Genomic DNA, 18,594 nt, shown 5'->3' with positions numbered 1-18,594 from the left:
AGATAAGCAACGTGGGCCCCGGTGGGGGGGGGGGGGGGGCGGGGCGGGGGGAATGAGACACAACACTTTCCTAGACAGAGATTAGAACCATAGATTCACAAATAAATCATAATTATTATGCCGTCAAACAACATCCACAGGGGACTCAGGAGGGAGTCTCATGGGGCTGAGAATGGATTCATTTGACATCTCTGTTGTTGAATGATTGTAGATGTGTCCAAGAATAGGAAGGTTGTGATATATGCTCTATTAACTTAACTTCCAAATCCTAACGACAGTATGTAGCAGCTATCAGGCCATTTTTTATATATGTAACAGCATTTTGCAGTCAAGCAGTCAAGATAATACAATTATTTTCCTGGAACTTTTGTTAATTGAGCTCTACAAGGTGGAAAGGGTGCACAGCCTGGAACTGGACACTGTACAGCAATAGTTGCACAGCCTGGACAGAGCATCAGCATTCAGTATGGATTCAGGATGAATTCCCATGCTACTACAAAGTATCAAAGGTTTTGTTTTGAATAGTCCACTAAGCTTCGAAACAGAATAATGGCTTTTTATCCTGTGAGTCATCATCATCATTCTGTTCTGGATGTGATTAAATTGACTAGACACAGTAATTAATTAATTAATACAATAATTACACACAGGGATTAAACAGTAATACATTGTTTCTCATTAATTTGATTGAGGATAATATTTTCCACTCAAACATTTTCCCAGGTGTTGTTGACAAAAAGTCAGTTTTGGAAATGGCTGTGTTGAGGCATGACGTAGAACTAGCTTCTCCAGCAAGTTCTCTCGCTGTCTTTTCAGACCAGACGAATTATTCTGTAAAACTATTATAGATTTGTGACAGTGCTTTTTTCCGTGATGTCTGATCAATCTGCCCTGCTGCTTTTAAAGATGACAGTGGAAAGACATTCTCTGCAGACATTCTAGAATGATTGCATGACATTTGCTGCAGACGTTCTAATATAATTCTATGCCATTCCTTTTGCAGACAAAATGGGGAAACAGAACAGCAAGCTGACCCCTGAAGTGATGGAGGATCTGGTGAAGAGCACAGAATTTAACGAGCATGAACTGAAACAGTGGTACAAAGGGTTCCTGAAGGACTGCCCCACTGGCAGACTCAATCTGGACGAGTTCCAACAGCTCTATGTGAAGGTAGGTAGTAGTACACTGTCTCCCTGCCAAGATCACATACTGCTTTATTCCATCAGCAATGATAGAGATAGAGGAGAGGAGAGGAGAGGAGAGGAGAGGAGAGGAGAGGAGAGGAGAGGAGAGGAGAGGAGAGGAGAGGAGAGGAGAGGAGAGGAGAGGAGAGGAGAGGAGAGGAGAGACAAAGTAGACTAGAATAGAGTAACATACTTTTTGGAGGGACTTGGTAGACAATGGTAGAGACATATTATATCACCTTAGTAACAGAGAGATTAATCTATAATGATCAATGATCAGATGACAGTAATTAGAAGAGGTATATTACAGCATGTATCATGCTCCTCTCTTATTCATTCTGTCCTGTATCCGGGCAGACAACTGACAGAGTAGAGATCATAACTCAGGAGATCATAATCTCTTCTAATATTTATCTCATCACCTTTAGTGGTGCTTTGTGAAATGATTCTAGGAAGATAAGGTTAGAGGGGAAAAGTCTATAAAAGGAAAATGAATTACATTTGAACAATGAATTATATATGCAATTCTGACACATATTGAATTAGGTTTAATCTCATTATTAATTAATTCTATATATAAAGTTGAATCTCATCATTTTCAATTCAACGACTTGAATATGTGCATGTAGGTTTGATACTGGAGATCGCTATTTACTCTGTTGTAATATAGATCACAAAGTGACTAATGGAAGAGATTGGTGGTAAGTGAATATATAGCCACTTATCACTCTTAGCTCCAGTATTCTCAGGAGACGTTACATAATGGAGGCTATTACATAAGACGTGTAGAAGCATGGAGGTCTAAAGACATGGTTCGAAATGTCAACGCTTCTCTGTTGCACTGGAGGCATGGAAAACATTTAGGCCCTGTCCACACCTATACGTTTTTTTGATAAACGTGGATTTTTATATGTTGTTTGGGGGGTTCGTCCACACGCAAACACAAACAAACGACTCCTTTCCCTGAGGCGGCATGTTGCTGACGAGGGAGAAATGTTGTATTTCGCGGTAACATGGAAGAACCGGTAGTAGCTTTGTTTCCCTGGGTCTGATTGGCCAGCGGGGCTATGGGGTTAAAATGATATAGAGAGACCGGTTCCAAAAAAATGGTTCCATACAGAGCAGGTTCTACAGTACAGGGGCCTGACTGTGGGCTGCTGCTGGCTAACTGTTTTATTGAGGCATCGTATTATGTTTCCTGGCAACAGGGTATCACCAATACAGTTTTATTTAAATCCAAAGTCTCAGGTAGTGAAAAAGTTCATGACATCACATTAGCAGGACAGATTGTTCCTGTAAACAGTGTGTGTGGTCTGTGTGTGTGTGTGTGTGTGTGTGTGTGTGTGTGTGTGTGTGTGTGCATGCATGCGTGTGACATCTGCTCACTGACCATGTGATACGGTAGGGGGGATAGGGCGGGCCTTGACATGCCTTTGGATCATTCATGCATGCATCATCATTACACCTGTGCCAATTGCCCAGATGCCATTTCAGTAACTGTGCTAAATGCAGCATTAACACCTCTTTGTTAGTCTCCTGAGTCCCAGTGTGTTCAAATGGGGGATGAAGCAGTGTCCTCTTCAATCTCCATTCAGTCACTCTCATATTATTTTCACAGCTATTGTAGTGGCAATCATTCTGCAGACTTCAAGGGAGCAAACCTCTCTTTGGGTACTTTTTTGTCATCATGATGTTCTATTTCTATGGTCTTTGTTGGCTTGGCTCTGTTCGCCAGTGTGCAAGTGGTAGATAGATAGATACATAGATAGTAGGTACTTTGATCCTCGGGGTGAAATTGAGGCTTTACAGTACAGTTTGATTGTAAGTCGCTTTGGAATAAGGCGTCTGCTAAATGCCAAAAATGTAAATGTAAATGTACACTAGCTCACACCACAAATAAACAACAACAACAAAATGAAGTGGCAATTGAATAATAGAATAAAATAAAAATAAAAATAGACATAAATAGATACAGTATGAATGATTTCTGGTGATAGTTTTCCAGACGCAACCCCAGGAACTTCCTCTATATGGTACTTGTACAAGCTAATGAGTTCTAATCCCAAGGAGTGGTTGGACTAGGACAGGTTTGTTATAGTGAGTTAGACTGGTGATCAGAAGGTCATGAGTTCAAATCCCACCTGGGAACACTACCACTAGTGTGCCCTTGAGTAAGGCGCTTAGCCTTAAATTACTCCAGGGAGACTGTATCTATAATCTCCAATTATAAGTCGTTTGATAAAAGTGTAAGGATTTAGGATAAACCCTAAATAGTTCAAATGTAAAATATAAATGAAAGTATGGTAAGCATTGGCTTACACAAACATGTTCTGGTGGTGTGGCAGATAGCAAGTGCTAGTAATATGACTTCCTCAGAAAAGAATACTGATGTTATAGCAATTAGCTTGTTAAAGACAAAAGAGAATATGTGACAGAATTGAGTTCATGTCTAACAGTGGCATGTAACATCAGTATAAGGATAACAGGATAAAAGGCAGTGGCAGCTAACATCAGTATAAGGATAAAAGGATAAAAGGCAGTGAAATTTCACTGGGAGTTTTGTACTTGTGGTGGTGTGATATTTCTCATTCATCCTTGCAGTGACATGCTAAGCGGTTTTGGAACCGTATGTAACTTGATAGACACACACACACACACACACACACACACACACACACACACACAGTCTGGGAGGTGATGATGACAGTGTCAGTTAAGTGACTGGCCAGCCAACGAGTGTGTATGTTTAGTCTTGTTGTGATGATGTAGCAGTGTCATCAGTGATGAATAGCAGGGTAATGGACTTATGTGTTCCAGCTGAACCAAGCCACTCTCCACACACACACACACACACACACACACACACACACACACACACACACACACACACACACACACACACACACACACACACACACACACACACACACTGTAATTGGTCTTACGGAATAACGTATGCACTGGAGAAAAGAGCAAAGAGTGTCTTATTGCTGTAATCTGATCTGAATCTGAATATGTTTTTATTTGGATCTCGGTTACACACTCAGTAGCACCAGGCTAGTGCTTTGCTCAGTGTGAGGAAGATGAAGACGATGTTCATAATGATGATGTTATGGTTTAAACTTTCCATGTGTAAATCTCGTCACATCTGTACATCAGAAAATCTATACTTGCACTGCTCATCGCTATCACTGAATAGAAGTTGTACCCTGTTGTCAACTAATAATAAAATATAATAATAATAATGTTTTATTTGCCATGCAATAAACTTGTCAATCAATTGTTGAAATATGGTATTATTTGCTCTAGGTACAGGGTCAGCCATAGTCGGCACCCCTGGAGCAATTTGGGGTTAAGTACCTTGCTCAAGGGCACATGCAGCTCCCTCCTGAGGCAGGGATCGAACCAGCGACCTTCTGATTGCTAACCGGCCTCTCCAACTAATTCACTAGGCTACCGCGGCCCCCAGCTGGGCCCCAACTGGCCTTGGCTTGTCATGAAAGCATTGTTGAGACATCACCTACACAGTACCATGTAGGCCAACTGTCGTCTCTCCACAACGCAGCTGCCTATCACATTGATGGAAACCTATAGCCTTAACCTGGCCCTCCCTCTGGCCACACAGCTAGCTGACCTGATTGGATAGGATGGAATCTGGTCCGTGCTTCCCGCTTGCACTGGCGTAGAATGACGTCCACCCTTTTTTATTTTATTTTTTTACGAATGGAAAGTGTAGTGTAGCCTCATCATGTGGTCATCCATTTGACTGACAGCTGACGAGCCATTGTGACAGATATTGTATCATGTTATGATGTGATAACAGAGCAAATGGAGTGCAGATGTGTGTGTGTGTGTGTGTGTGTGTGTGTGTGTGTGTGTGTGTGGAGGGGGGGACATGTGCACATTGAGGACCGTGCGTCCCCTGATGCCTCCGTAATGGCACATATATAAACCATCTCTCTCTCTCTCTCTCTCTCTCTCTCTCTCTCTCTCTCTCTCTCTCCCTGTCACTCTCTCTCTCCCTGTCTCTCTTTCTCTCTCCCTCTCTCTCCCTCTCTCTCTCTCTCTCTCTCTCTCGCTCCCCATCTCTCTCTCTTTCTCTCTCTCTCCTTTCCCGTCTCTCTCTCTTTCTCTCTCTCCTTCTCCTTCTCATTACCTCTCGCTGCCCAAGCAAAGAGTTAGCTGCGGCACTCTAAAAATAGAGCCTGTCATTTCAGAGGCCCACACGCCATGCTCCATCACTGTCACAACATGGAGGGAATTGAAATCAGTCCTTTATTGTTCAGTCCATCTTCACTCTTCATCTTGTTTCATCATCATATAATGTATTTTGGATGGTACTTTGTATCGTAGAGAAGAAAATGGGTGTGTGTGTGTGCGTGGGCGCATGCGTGTGTGTGACTGGTGCAACTCTCTTTTAAGTAGTGATAAGATGAGTTTTGAATTAATTTCCATACTGCACACACCTTGAAGTTGTATGTGTTGTGGATTTAATTGATTCTTAGTAGATTGAGTAGAACTTATAAAGCACAAAGAGCTTAAATCAATTGACTCCAAAGGGGCCTTTTACAGTTTTTCCCAATTGCTAAAACACAAAAGCCAATTCTCTAAACCAAATGACCAGTTCTCTAAACACATTTAATAAAACTAGCTCCCATTTGCCAAAACCATAAACACATTTCACATGAAGACACAATTCACAAAACACAATCCTCCTTTTCTCATAAATCTAAACACATTTTGTCTTGCTAAAACACAAGTTGCAAAAAACTCTGCTCAAATTCTCAAATTAAAGCTCATGTGATGCAAAATGCTTGCCACAGTCAGCAAAATTTGAACACAATGAACACACCTGGCTTCATTCATTAAACATAACGACTCAAAATGTAAGACACTTGTTGCAAATGATTGTGGTGTGTGTGTGTGTGTGTGGTATAGTTCCATAAATAAAATAAAAAACATCACACCCTGAAAATAGTTTTCAGTGAGTATTGTTGTGTGTAATGGATCCTCTATAGTGTTTGCATTGAGTTGTGATACAGTACAGTATTGTACATGTTACGGTACATGTGGGAATACGGTACATTTTTCAAACCTTTATTTACTGTAAAACTCGATAGGACAACAGTGCAACAACTTCGCGGCTGAACTTTAGTAAAATTTCGGACATCATATGCCATTTAAAGGGGAGAAATAGATATCTAAAAATGCATGACTATCATGCAAAATCAGCCTTAAAATATGTAACGTTAGATATAACGTTAGACAGGGAGCGCAGATCTATTTTTATGCATGACTATCATACATGTGGGAAAACTAGGGTTAGGGTTAGGTGCTAGGGTGCTAGGGTTACAGTAAGGTTAGGGTTAGGATTAGGGGTAGGGTTAGGGTTAGGGTTAAGGTTACGGTTAGGGTTAGACATGCCAGCATGTACCAAGTCACCCTAGCACCTAACCCTAACCCTAGTTTTCCCACATGTACCGTATTCCCACATGTACCGTAACATTGAAGGAAGTTATACTATTTCAATTACTGTAACTCTCACCCACCCCTGTGGGTGAATGCGTACTTCAGAATGGTCAAGAGATCCCTTTAGAAAGAAGTCGATTGTCCACACGTAAGATCAAGTTCGAATTACTGTACTGTAATGTCTTTTAGTTATATAGTAAAATTAGCCAAGCATTACAGTAAAACATACATGAAGAACATATACATACTGTAAAAGGATATTTTCCAACAACATACATACTGTATTTTCTGTAGATTTACATACTGTTCATATGAAACACACAAATCTATGAATGCCCAATACTCTACAGTGATATATTCTGAGAACAGATACTGTAAGGTTTCTAAAAATGTGCTTTGGCAGTTGTGAAAAAAAAGAACATTCTCACACACTGAACATTGTGTTTTCAGTTGTTTTGTTGTAGTCTGTAATGATGCTTATAGTGTTTACATTTTTGCAGGCTTTGAGCAGCTGTTTTGGTGTGAAAGTTTGAGTTTTGAAGAGAGAAGGTGTGGTTTTGTTTATGTAGCTTTAGAAAAGTGTGGAAAATTGGAGGAAAGTTTTGGGAAATGTGTTTTAGCAATTGAGAAAAACTGTATTACGTAAGCAAAGTCACATGAGCACAGAGAGAAAATAGCAGATAAAAAGCCCTTTCCTGTCAGCGGGGCAAGCATTTTATAGCAGTTTCCTGTCTGATGAAGTCACTCCTCTTGCTTGACCAATCATAATCTTCTCCGCCACAGTTCTTGGCCCATCTCTTACAGGAAGGGAAGGCCTTCCTTGAGTGCTCGATTCGCCAAAATGTAGAGAGACTTTAATTCTCAGTATAAAATTATATAAAACTACAACATATGCAATATAACCTGGCTCAAGGCTCTTTGGGAAGATACAGCAGATATTTAGACTGTAAACGGTACTATTCTCTGTCCCTTTTTCTCTCTGTCCTGCAATGACCCTCAGACATGTCAAGATTTGGGTTGTACAGTATAAGGTTAGTGAAGAAACAGCAACACCATTCCCTATAGTATAGGCTACACCTCTACCACCGCTACCACCAGGCTGTCCCTCCTGAGACATCTACATCTACCCTCTTGTACAATTTCTCTACTGTTAATATCAAATTAATAAAAAAATACATTTAAAAATAAAAATAAAATAAATATTCTTCTAGCATTATCACTGCCAATGGCCCCTGTCCTGAGCATAGATTACTTTTTCCTGCTACTATGACAGGTGGATAGATGATTCATGTACTTAGTCAGATGTATTTGTTTGGATGTCGTTATGTCGTCTGCTAAATGCCCCCCCGTAAAAACAGGAATATGCAGGCTTAAATCATAGAAAACTGCAAAAGCGTTCATGTTCAGTATCAATGGCCTAGCTCATTAGCTAATGTAAGGTGGATTGACGGGCTACACATCCATCCCAGTCCAAACCTATTGGCAAGTGGGCGATCTCTGACCTTTCCTGGAATGCTCATGCAATCACTAATGACCTAGAAGCCCCCTAATTTAATTGAAGTATCCATTGGTTAAACGATAGCTCTGCAGCATTGCGGAGGAAAGATCAAGGCAATGTCACACAAGGTTGTCTTTCTCAAAGGAAATAAATCGGCCTTCCACAATCAATAGGAGGCCCATCTCATTCCCAGCCCGATGGTGCTTTGGAGTTAACCTTTATTAGATTATGACGCATGGGAGAAAGCACTGCTCAGGCCCCCCACCCCTACCCATCCTTACAGCGACAGCCTATCCCTCCTACGAGATGAAGGCCGGGGGGGGGTAAAAAGGCCAAACGATTTGAGTCCTTCTCTAGGGGATTCTTTGATATACTGTTTGGATACAACCTCATGACAATGCCCATCTGATGGTGTAAACATGCCGAAAAGGAAGAGGAAGTTTGTTGAAGTAATCAGTTGCAGTTGATTCACACAGAGCTTTAAAGAGGATTGTGTCCTAGCATGTGTGAAATACCTGTACAGTAGTATCTGTAAGCTACTGTGTGTCTCTGTAAGCTACTGTACATCTCTGTAAGCTACTGTATGTCTTTGTAAGCCCACAATATTGTGTATGCAATAACAGAAGTCGATGATCTCATAGACCACTCCGAGTAGAATGAGAGGGGCTAAATCAGCCTGCCTATAAAGATAATGACATCACCAGGAGCATGTGATTTCCTGGGACATGGATGAAAGCGGCGGAAGAATCTCTGATGTTGCCAGTGATGAGCCTGCGGACAGCCCCCATCCAAATCCCCTATCCTCCCAATGTCACCCCAAGGTTTCTTATAGCACCGACCCAGCTCTGAGAGCCCTGTCTACACTGATCTATGGCTGCTGTCTGGGGCTTGGGCTGTAGATGGAGCTGGGGGCTGGGGCTAGGGCTTGGGCTGCATGGGGCTGGGAGGAGACTGAGGCTATGGCTGGGGCTGGGGCTGGGGCTGGGGCTGGGGCTGGGGCTGGGGCTGGGGCTGGAGCTGGTAACAGGCTCTGAGGCCAATGCTGGAGTTGGGAAGCTCTGATTCCGAAAACAGTGTTTTTTTCAGTTTTGAAATGAGTGGATAGAATTAAAGTTTGCATTGCTTGTACCAACATCCAGTCACTTTTTATGCTTTATTATTATTAGTTTGTTCCCCTACTCTCACCCTACCCTATTTGAAGGAAATGAAGGCAATAATTATTCTTAAGGGGCGGCTGTGGTGCAGGAGGTAGAGCCGTCATCTAATGATCGCAAAGTTGGCAGATCGGTGGTTCGAACCCCGGCTGACCACATGTCGAGGTGTCCTTGGGCAAGACACTGAACCCCAAATTTCTCCCAATGAGCGGGCCGGCACCTTGCATGGTAGCTTGCTGCCATTGGTGTGTGAATGTGTGTTTGAATGGGTGAATGAGAGGCCATTGTAAAACACTTTGGAATAATGCACTATATAAGTCAGTCCATTTTATTCTACTACTTGTATAGCTATTTGTCATTCCATTCCCATAAGTATTGTCATGACATTTTGTACAATAAGAATCGTAATGGGGCTGCTTGATTACATTGTTCGATTGACTTTGTAATTGCTGTTCTTCGATTCGAGCTGTTAGGAAACTTTATCAGCAACATTATTGCAATGTGGTAATAAATATGTGCTTATGATGATGATGATAGTTGTGAAAATGGATTTTAATCACAAACTTACGATCTCGCACCCTAAAGCACTGAATGTGTGATGAAAATCAGACTGCATTCAGATTGTACTGACCTAAATACAGGGATGAAAAACATCCCTTTGCTGTACAATTAGACAATAATCTAGTGAACGGCAAGCCAATGCAAGATCAAACATTGGCACTGGGAATTAATTCATCCAAATTAATTCCAAAACGATATATATATATTGGATATATTGGATAATATATTGCCATCAATGTGCTGCTCATGAAAGAATATTGCAAACAATTCATATATTTGGCTGTCAAACTTTTTTGTTGTTGCTACATGTCCACATGACAAGCTAAAAAACATTTATACAACTGTGCCTGGGACTGTAGCAGCAGAGAGTGGGGAGGGCCAAGGTAGGTGGCAGGGGTGGAGGGGGGTTGTGCCAGCCAGGCCCAATTATCCCGCAGGCGAACTGCCCATCTAATTCAATCACCAGGGAAAGGGCAACATGCCCATCGCTCCTCCAACTGCAGCACAGACACTGAGAGGGGAGGAGAGGTTACAACAACTAGGATGACGGGGTGAACTCTGCCGGATAATACACTCCATAACAAAGTCAATGTTCCTGCTAATTACTGAGCTCCCTGTCAACAATTATACATGGTGCGGTTTTAACAATGATAGGAGACATGAGGAGGAGACATGAGGAGCATCTGTCATCATGTATTATGAAGGAAATCATTTGAGTCAGTATCAAAGAAGGGCTGTTTATGAATAGAATGAGGCTAACATTTGGACCAGAAGCACACACTCACACTCACAAACACACACACACACACACACACACACACACGCACACACGCACACACGGTTACAACTACACACAGGTCCCTATTTCCTGAGGGAGCGGGAGATGAGTTGGGAGGAGGGAGGGAGATGAGTGTGTGTGTGTGTGTGTGTGTGTGTGTGTGTGTATGTGTGTGTGTGTGTGTGCGTGTGTGTGTGTGTGGGTAGTGAGGTCATAGGGGATAGAGTAGTGGCGGTGAGCAAAATTGAGCTCAAGGATCGCAGATACTATGGCAGCCCCCAGGTCTACCTGCCAGCAAACGCTGAGTCAGAGACTAGCATTTTGGATCGCCCCGGCCTCCCCTTCCACACTCTATAGCCCCCTCTGCTGGCTGTTCGCTATATATACACTGTCAGTGTAATGCAGTGAAGATGCTAGATGTGGATCGTTTCTAATCCTCAAACCCCAAATGGAAAGTGGTGGTACCCTCTGTGTTTTCTGATAGACTGTGGTGTATTAGCTCATGAAGCGACCCCTCTTCTTGGTGATTGTCTAACATGCACGGTCACAGTGTGATTCTTATATTACAGTTTTTCCCAATTGCTAAAACACAAAAGCCAATTCTCTAAACCAAATGACCAGTTCTCTAAACACATTTAATAAAACTAGCTCCCATTTGCCAAAACCATAAACACATTTCACATGAAGACACAATTCACAAAACACAATCCTCCTTTTCTCATAAAGCTAAACACATTTTGTCTTGCTAAAACACAAGTTGCAAAAAACTGCTCAAATTCTCAAATTAAAGCTCATGTGATGCAAAATGCTTGCCACAGTCAGCAGAATTTGAACACAATGAACATAACTGGCTTCATTCATTAAACACAACGACTCAAAATTTAAGACACTTGTTGCAAATGATTGTGGTGTGTGTGTGTGTGTGTGTGTGTGTGTGTGTGTGTGTGTGTGTGTGTGTGTGGTATAGTTCCATAAATAAATAAAAAAACATCACACCCTGAACATTGTTTTCAGTGAGTATTGTTGTGTGTAATGGATCCTCTGTAGTGTTTGCATTGAGTTGTGATACAGTACAGTATTGTACATGTTACGGTACATGTGGGAATACGGTACATTTTTCAAACCTTTATTTAAAACTCGATAGGACAACAGTGCAACAACTTCGCGGCTGAACTTTAGTAACATTTCGGACATCATATGCCATTTAAAGGGGGGAAATAGATATCTAAAAATGCATGACTATCATGCAAAATCAGCCTTAAAATATGTAACGTTAGATATAACGTTAGACAGGGAGCGCAGATTTATTTTTATGCATGACTATCATACATGTGGGAAAACTAGGGTTAGGGTTAGGTGCTAGGGTGCTAGGGTTACAGTAAGGTTAGGGTTAGGATTAGGGGTAGGGTTAGGGTTAGGGTTAGACATGCCAGCATGTACCAAGTCACCCTAGCACCTAACCCTAACCCTAGTTTTCCCACATGTACCGTATTCCCACATGTACCGTAACATTGAAGGAAGTTATACTATTTCAATTACTGTAACTCTCACCCACCCCTGTGGGTGAATGCGTACTTCAGAATGGTCAAGAGATCCCTTTAGAAAGAAGTCGATTGTCCACACGTAAGATCAAGTTCGAATTACTGTACTGTAATGTCTTTTAGTTATATAGTAAAATTAGCCAAGCATTACAGTAAAACATTCATGAAGAACATATACATACTGTAAAATGATATTTTCCAACAACATACATACTGTATTTTCTGTAGATTTACATACTGTTCATATGAAACACACAAATCTATGAATGCCCAATACTCTACAGTGATATATTCTGAGAACAGATACTGTAAGGTTTCTAAAAATGTGCTTTGGCAGTTGTGAAAAAAAAGAACACTCACACACTGAACATTGTGTTTTCAGTTGTTTTGTTGTAGTCTGTATTGATGCATATAGTGTTTACATTTTTGCAGGCTTTGAGCAGCTGTTTTGGTGTGAAAGTTTGAGTTTTGAAGAGAGAAGGTGTGGTTTTGGGTATGTAGCTTTAGAAAAGTGTGTTGTGTTTAGAGTTTTGGGAAAATGGAGGTAATTTTTGTGAAATGTGTTTTAGCAATTGAGAAAAACTGTATCCTGAGTTTAGATTCCATCCACTTATCTCTTCTCTCGTCTCCCCTATACTCCCTCCCTGATTTAGATCCCTGCCTGTCAACTTTTTCCTTCTGAGCTTTAATCATCATTCTGAATTTCTATGTTGCAGTCGCGGGGGCTATGACTTTGAGTGCTTGTATGTGCCGCCTGCTTTACTGCTGCTTTACTGTTGGCCCTCGGCTCACAAAACAAGGAGGACCAGTACGCTGACATCCTGACGTGATGCATATCCCCCTCTCCTGAGGATGATCAGTAACTGATTAAGAATGCAATTCGTGAGGCCGCTGAGTGGCTGGAGACACATTGCGTTTTGGTATCGGTGTGTTTTATAACCTCGTAAAGAGCCCTGGAGCGCTGTGTGGCTGTGCTGCCGTGTGCTGGCTGGCTGGCTGGCTGGCTGGCTGGGCTCTCTGCCTTGCATATGTCACTGAGGATTTACGTAAGAGTTCACAGGCTTCTTAGAGCTCTGCTCAGGTCGAGTCGCACAAACTTGAAACAGCCAATACATGGATTATGCATGGTCTCATTAGCCCCTTTGTGCTGGGCGAACAAGCGTCTTTGAGCAATGCTTTGGCAGCACAAGGTAGAGTAGGCATATATGCAGTGACACAGTCAGTGACAGAGCACCCCCGCCCCACTCTCTCTCTGTTGTTTTTTTACCCAAGGCCTTGCTTGTGCCACTCTTTTAGTCTTAAAATAGGTTTAATTGCGTCTGTTGTTTTATGAAAAGTTGCATAAAACATAAAGCATTATTCATGCATGATTCATGTCAGTGAGGAGCAGGATGAAGAACAAAGTCACGCTGTCATGTTTTGGGGTTATGGTTTATGTGAATGAGACAGCTTGACTTTTATCATTGTTTTGTCATGCTTTAGTGTGCTGGTGAGCTGATACGGAGGGACAAGGTGATATCAAGTGACCAATTCTAACAGTGAACTACAGGCAATGAGGAATATGTTCAATGCCAGTTGAAAAAGCTAGATAACATCATTATAAATAATGCATTCTCAAGGCAGTTTTTCATATGACATTATATTGAATTGTAAATCTTTCCATAAATCCTGTGTTATGGAAGGTTTTGTTTGTTTCAACACTGCAGGTAACAACTTCTTACATTCATTGAGTTAGTATGTCATATTAAAACATCTATACTGTGCAGACATTGAACAAGCCACCCATCTGTCTTAGAGAGGAGAGAGTGGAGAGTGTCACCATGGCAGCTGTCCAGCACAGGCATTATGGGCTTGGTCCTGTGTGCATTATCACTCAGTGGGGGTCGTGGTTCTAGGAGAGAGAGCCTCCATTTGGGCAGGCCTCGTCCTGTGTGTCATCAGCTGACAGCAAGCAGTGTTGCTACTGTTGGACTGTGATTGCCACGGTTGAGTCGCCAGACAAGATGTAGGTGCATGCGTATAGAACAAAACAATTATCCCCTATGGGGTTTTGTTTATTGTTTTTGGTTCATTTGATGTTGTTTTTGCAGCAACAAGGAATAGACAAGGTTAAGCCAGGGCACTAGGCAGGAGGCAGGAAAACAACACAGTCAAACCCAACGGCATCAGTTCACTGACTGGGTGGGATACACACAGAGATGAATCACCAATGAACCAATAAAGAGTTATGTCCCTATTATTGCTTACACCTTGTTGTCACCCACTACCTTTTTATCCCCTTCGGGGTAGCTTTTTGCGAAAAATAACAGCATGACTGTTATCCAGTCTTAGTGATAGCTTATAGGAGACAGGATGTCCACTTATATGATTTCAGTTTTGAGTGTTGCCGGCTGCGCAGACTGATGCATTATGGAACACATTGTTTTCATTCTGCTTACGTAACCCATCTTTTCCTGAGCCTCGTTATGGTCGCTGCTGTTATGGTGGTGTGAAATAGCTTCCATTAAAAGTGTGACCACATAGTTAATGTGTTGTTTGCAGCCAGGTCTCTTGGCCCCTCTATCTCTCTCTCTCCCTCTGTCCCTCACTCTTCTTATTGTTCTTCTCTCTCTCTCTCTCTCTCTCTCTCTCTCTCTTTCCTTATCTCTCTGTCTACCCCTCCCTTCTCCCCCCCCCCCCCCCCCCTCCCTCTCTCTCTCCCTCCATCTCTTGGCCTGGGCGAGGTGGCAGCTTGTGGTCTGATTATGAAGGCATTTATGTTCCACTTAGTGGTGGGTTATTTGGGTTGTATCTGGAGGGCTCTTGGCTGGGAACTGGGCATCACTCACCACTGCAAGGTTCATCTCTGACATCAGCGTTTATTAGTCCAGCTGTGGCTATCTGTCTGGGCCTGGGCCTGGGCCACCCTCCCCCCCACCACCCTGCTAGGACATGACTGGCAGTCTGCCTGATAGCCTCTTCAAAAGCTAAGAAACAGACATATTTGGATGGTAATGTTTGTCCCTAAACACTAAAGAGGTTCCAGGGAAAGGCAGGGGCATAGAATTACTCATATTTATACTGTCATTCTCAGGCCATTATAAGGGGGAGAATGTGATTTTAATTCACAAAGGCAATATATATGTTAATCATAATCATATATCATCTGTTGCTAACTTTTTTGAGAGGTGATGTATTTTCTCACATATTCCGAGCTGATGTATCCGTATTAATCTGTATTAGATAAGGACAGGGAGGGGAGGAGAAGCGTCAGATAAAGTCAAGTAAGCAAAAAAGAAAAAAATCTTTCAAAAGGTATTTTACGGGCTTCATCATCCTGGTCCACTTTTTTCCCGCTATGGAAGCAGCAGGCCAGCCCCATGAGAGAGTCACTTTGATTTGTGCATGCTGCATCACCGTGTGCTCTACATCCTGCCAGGGTCAAGCAGACCGGGCCTTCGGGTCTGTTACACCGAGACAAGCTGTGGGCTCAGTCAGAACAGAAGAGCCGGTCCCAGCAGCCCTCTCTCGCTCTCTCTCCCTCTCTCTCTCTCTTTCTATCTCTTGTTTATTCTCTCTCTCTCTCTCTCTCCCAATGCCTCTCTATCTTCTCTCCCCTCTCTCTCTATTTGTCACCCACTCCTTAATCCTTCTCTCTCTGTCTTGCCCCTTCAACTTTTAACTACAGTCTGATCAGTTTGCCACTGCAGCAGAATTTGATGGGTGGGACCTTATTGCAGACGGACAGTGGCTGACTGACTCCCCCTTGTCTTCATTGGGCTTTCACTCTTCACTGTCCAGACTCCAGACCGAGGGCATGTCCTTGTTCCTTGTTTCAAAAACAGGGAACAGAACAACATAATGTGTGACGCAATGAGTTTTGTGTTTGTGAGTGAGACATTACTGTTATAAAACAAGCAAGCAGCAATTAGAAGTGAAATTAATAATTGGGCACATGCCCCATTTGGCTCTGTGTCATCTGGCAGCAGACCAAGACAAAGATATTACCCTGTGCCCGTTTTGTTCTTCCTATCAGGGAGGGCAAGTGGAAGGTCAACTGTAATGAATAGCTGTGGTTCTCTGTGGAAACCTCCCTCGGAAACCTCTCTTCTAGATCACTGCTGCAACAGGACCTCATCATTTAATACATGGAGCTTCTTTATATTCACTCATTAACCTCTACCCGGTTGTCCATGGATACGTGGTTATGCTCAGGGCGTGTGACGGTTCGTGCATAGGATGATTAAACGACTGCAGACGACTGTTTATTCGCCCTTCACTGCAGGGGAGGATGGTGGAGGCAAAAATCTGAGGACGGGCTCATTGTGAATACATGGAATGGAATAAGGAATGGTATCAAACATGCGTGTTTGATACCATACCTCATTCCATTCCATGCATTACAATGAGCCCGACCTCGACTGATTCACTGAGCAGCTTGTTATGTATCTGAATGGTATAGAGGCTAATCACAAGGGTATTGAACATAACATTCACCCATGAATATTAATTTATCCATCCTCTTAACTCTCTCTTTCAAGTACAATATATATATATATATATACATATTTATTTATAGTGGTGTTTGATCATCAACAACCAACTGCTTCTCAAAGATGTGAGTCTTTTGTTATAGATGTCATATAAAAAACATGAAAATAAGAATTATTTGTTTGCTTGCCCTTGAATTTCTTGTGGCTAGAATTGTTGTGGTAGTCTATATAGTAGCAGGTTTCAATTATAATGCCCATCAGGTTTGCATGTTCTCATTTTCTTGATGATTTGTTGCAGCTTACAACTCAGAGGGACTTTAAAGTGGACAAGCGCTGTTAAACTTGATGGGTGGAAATTACCGGTATGCACTCAGTGTCTGAGAGTTTAATGGTGTTTAAGGACCCTGATGTTCCCCAGAAGATGAATGACGCTCCCCACTCGCTTCTTTCCTCTCCTCTCCTCTCCTTTCCTCTCATCTCCTCCTCTGCTCTCCTCTCACTCAGACAGACTACAAAGCTTAGGTCCGCATTGCAGCCCACTGCTGGATCTCCGTAAACACGCCTCAGGCTGGTGTCACACAGAATGAGCGTCAGACACACATGTACACAGAGCTGTGTACACGCACAAGCACGCACGCACACTCGCGCAGACACACACACACACACACACACACACACACACACACACACACACACACACACACACACACACACTTAGTGTGCTTGATACCCAGTAAAATACTATGGGTATTCAAATAATGTCTGGTGCCATGAAAATCATGTGAAAAGCATACATTAGCTATATGTGATATTATTATGGAGGGATTATGAACTTTCTGATCTTTCTGATAATTCCTTTTAAAATGACACCATGGATTTCTTCTTCTGTTCTGTTTCAGTTCTTCCCCTATGGAGATGCGTCGAAGTTTGCCCAGCATGCGTTCAGAACCTTTGACAAGAACGGGGATGGAACCATCGACTTCAGAGAGTTCATCTGCGCCCTGTCAATCACATCACGGGGCAGCTTTGAGCAGAAACTGAACTGGGCTTTCAACATGTATGACCTTGATGGAGACGGCAAAATCACACGAGTGGAGATGCTAGAGATCATTGAGGTATCAGAGTTCATAGTTGTGGTTATGTGTGTGTGTGTGTGTTGGTGCGTGCATGTGTTTGTGTGTGTGTGTGTGTGTGTGTGTCTGTCTGTGTCTGTGTCTGTGTTGGTGCGTGCATGCATGGGTGTGTGTGTGTGCGTACGTGCGACTGTGTGTGTACATGTCTGTATGTGTGTGTGTGACCTAAATCCTTGTGTTTTCTGGATAATGATGATGACTGATCTCTTTCCTGTCCCTGTCCCTCTCTATGTGAAGGCGATCTACAAGATGGTGGGGACTGTGATCATGATGAAGATGAATGAGGACGGCCTGACGCCAGAGCAGCGGGTGGACAAGATCTTCAGTAAGATGGATAAGAACAACGACGACCAGATCTCTCTGGAGGAGTTCAAAGAGGCGGCTAAGAGCGACCCCTCTATTGTATTACTGCTGCAGTGTGACCTCCAGAAATAGGGGGCCTGTGAGATCGCCTGCCGCCACGGACTGCACAGAGGAAAATTAATGTTCCATTCAGTTTGCAGCTATTTCCACTGAAAAAAATATGCTTGGACTGCCTTTCAATGGATCCGCTTCTTGTGTTTGAAACACTTGTGTGCATGAGAATGTTATTTGCTCAAAAAAAAGATTTACACTAACGACCTACGTACATACACATGCAGACAGACACACACCATGAAGACACACTCACAAACACACACACACACACACACACACACGTGTTTGAGCGCGCACACACACACACACACACACACACACACACACACACACACACACACACACACACTACATATTCACACCACGCACAAATATATATAGATATAT

At 42.6% G+C, this 18,594-nt stretch overlaps 1 protein-coding gene across 2 annotated transcripts; it reads left to right on the top strand.

The window, feature by feature from the left end:
* Window positions 1-1,008: 1,008 nt before the first annotated feature.
* vsnl1a (visinin-like 1a) lies at window positions 1,009-18,225 on the top strand (the record flags this gene model as incomplete). Of its 2 annotated transcripts, XM_080543196.1 has the most annotated exons (3): window positions 1,009-1,170; window positions 17,557-17,772; window positions 18,028-18,225. In XM_080543196.1, 3 exons carry the CDS (start codon window positions 1,009-1,011, stop codon window positions 18,223-18,225), a joined length of 576 nt encoding a protein of 191 aa, XP_080399322.1. The 2 variants fall into 2 exon arrangements, with proteins under 2 accessions (XP_080399322.1, XP_080399323.1); XM_080543197.1 differs by lacking the exon at window positions 17,557-17,772.
* Between the last annotated feature and the right edge of the window lie 369 nt (window positions 18,226-18,594).

This window comes from Nansenia antarctica (assembly GCF_963989245.1).
Source record: "Nansenia antarctica genome assembly, chromosome: 1".
Lineage (NCBI taxonomy): Eukaryota > Metazoa > Chordata > Actinopteri > Argentiniformes > Microstomatidae > Nansenia > Nansenia antarctica.
This window is presented reverse-complemented; position numbering and strand designations above follow the sequence as displayed.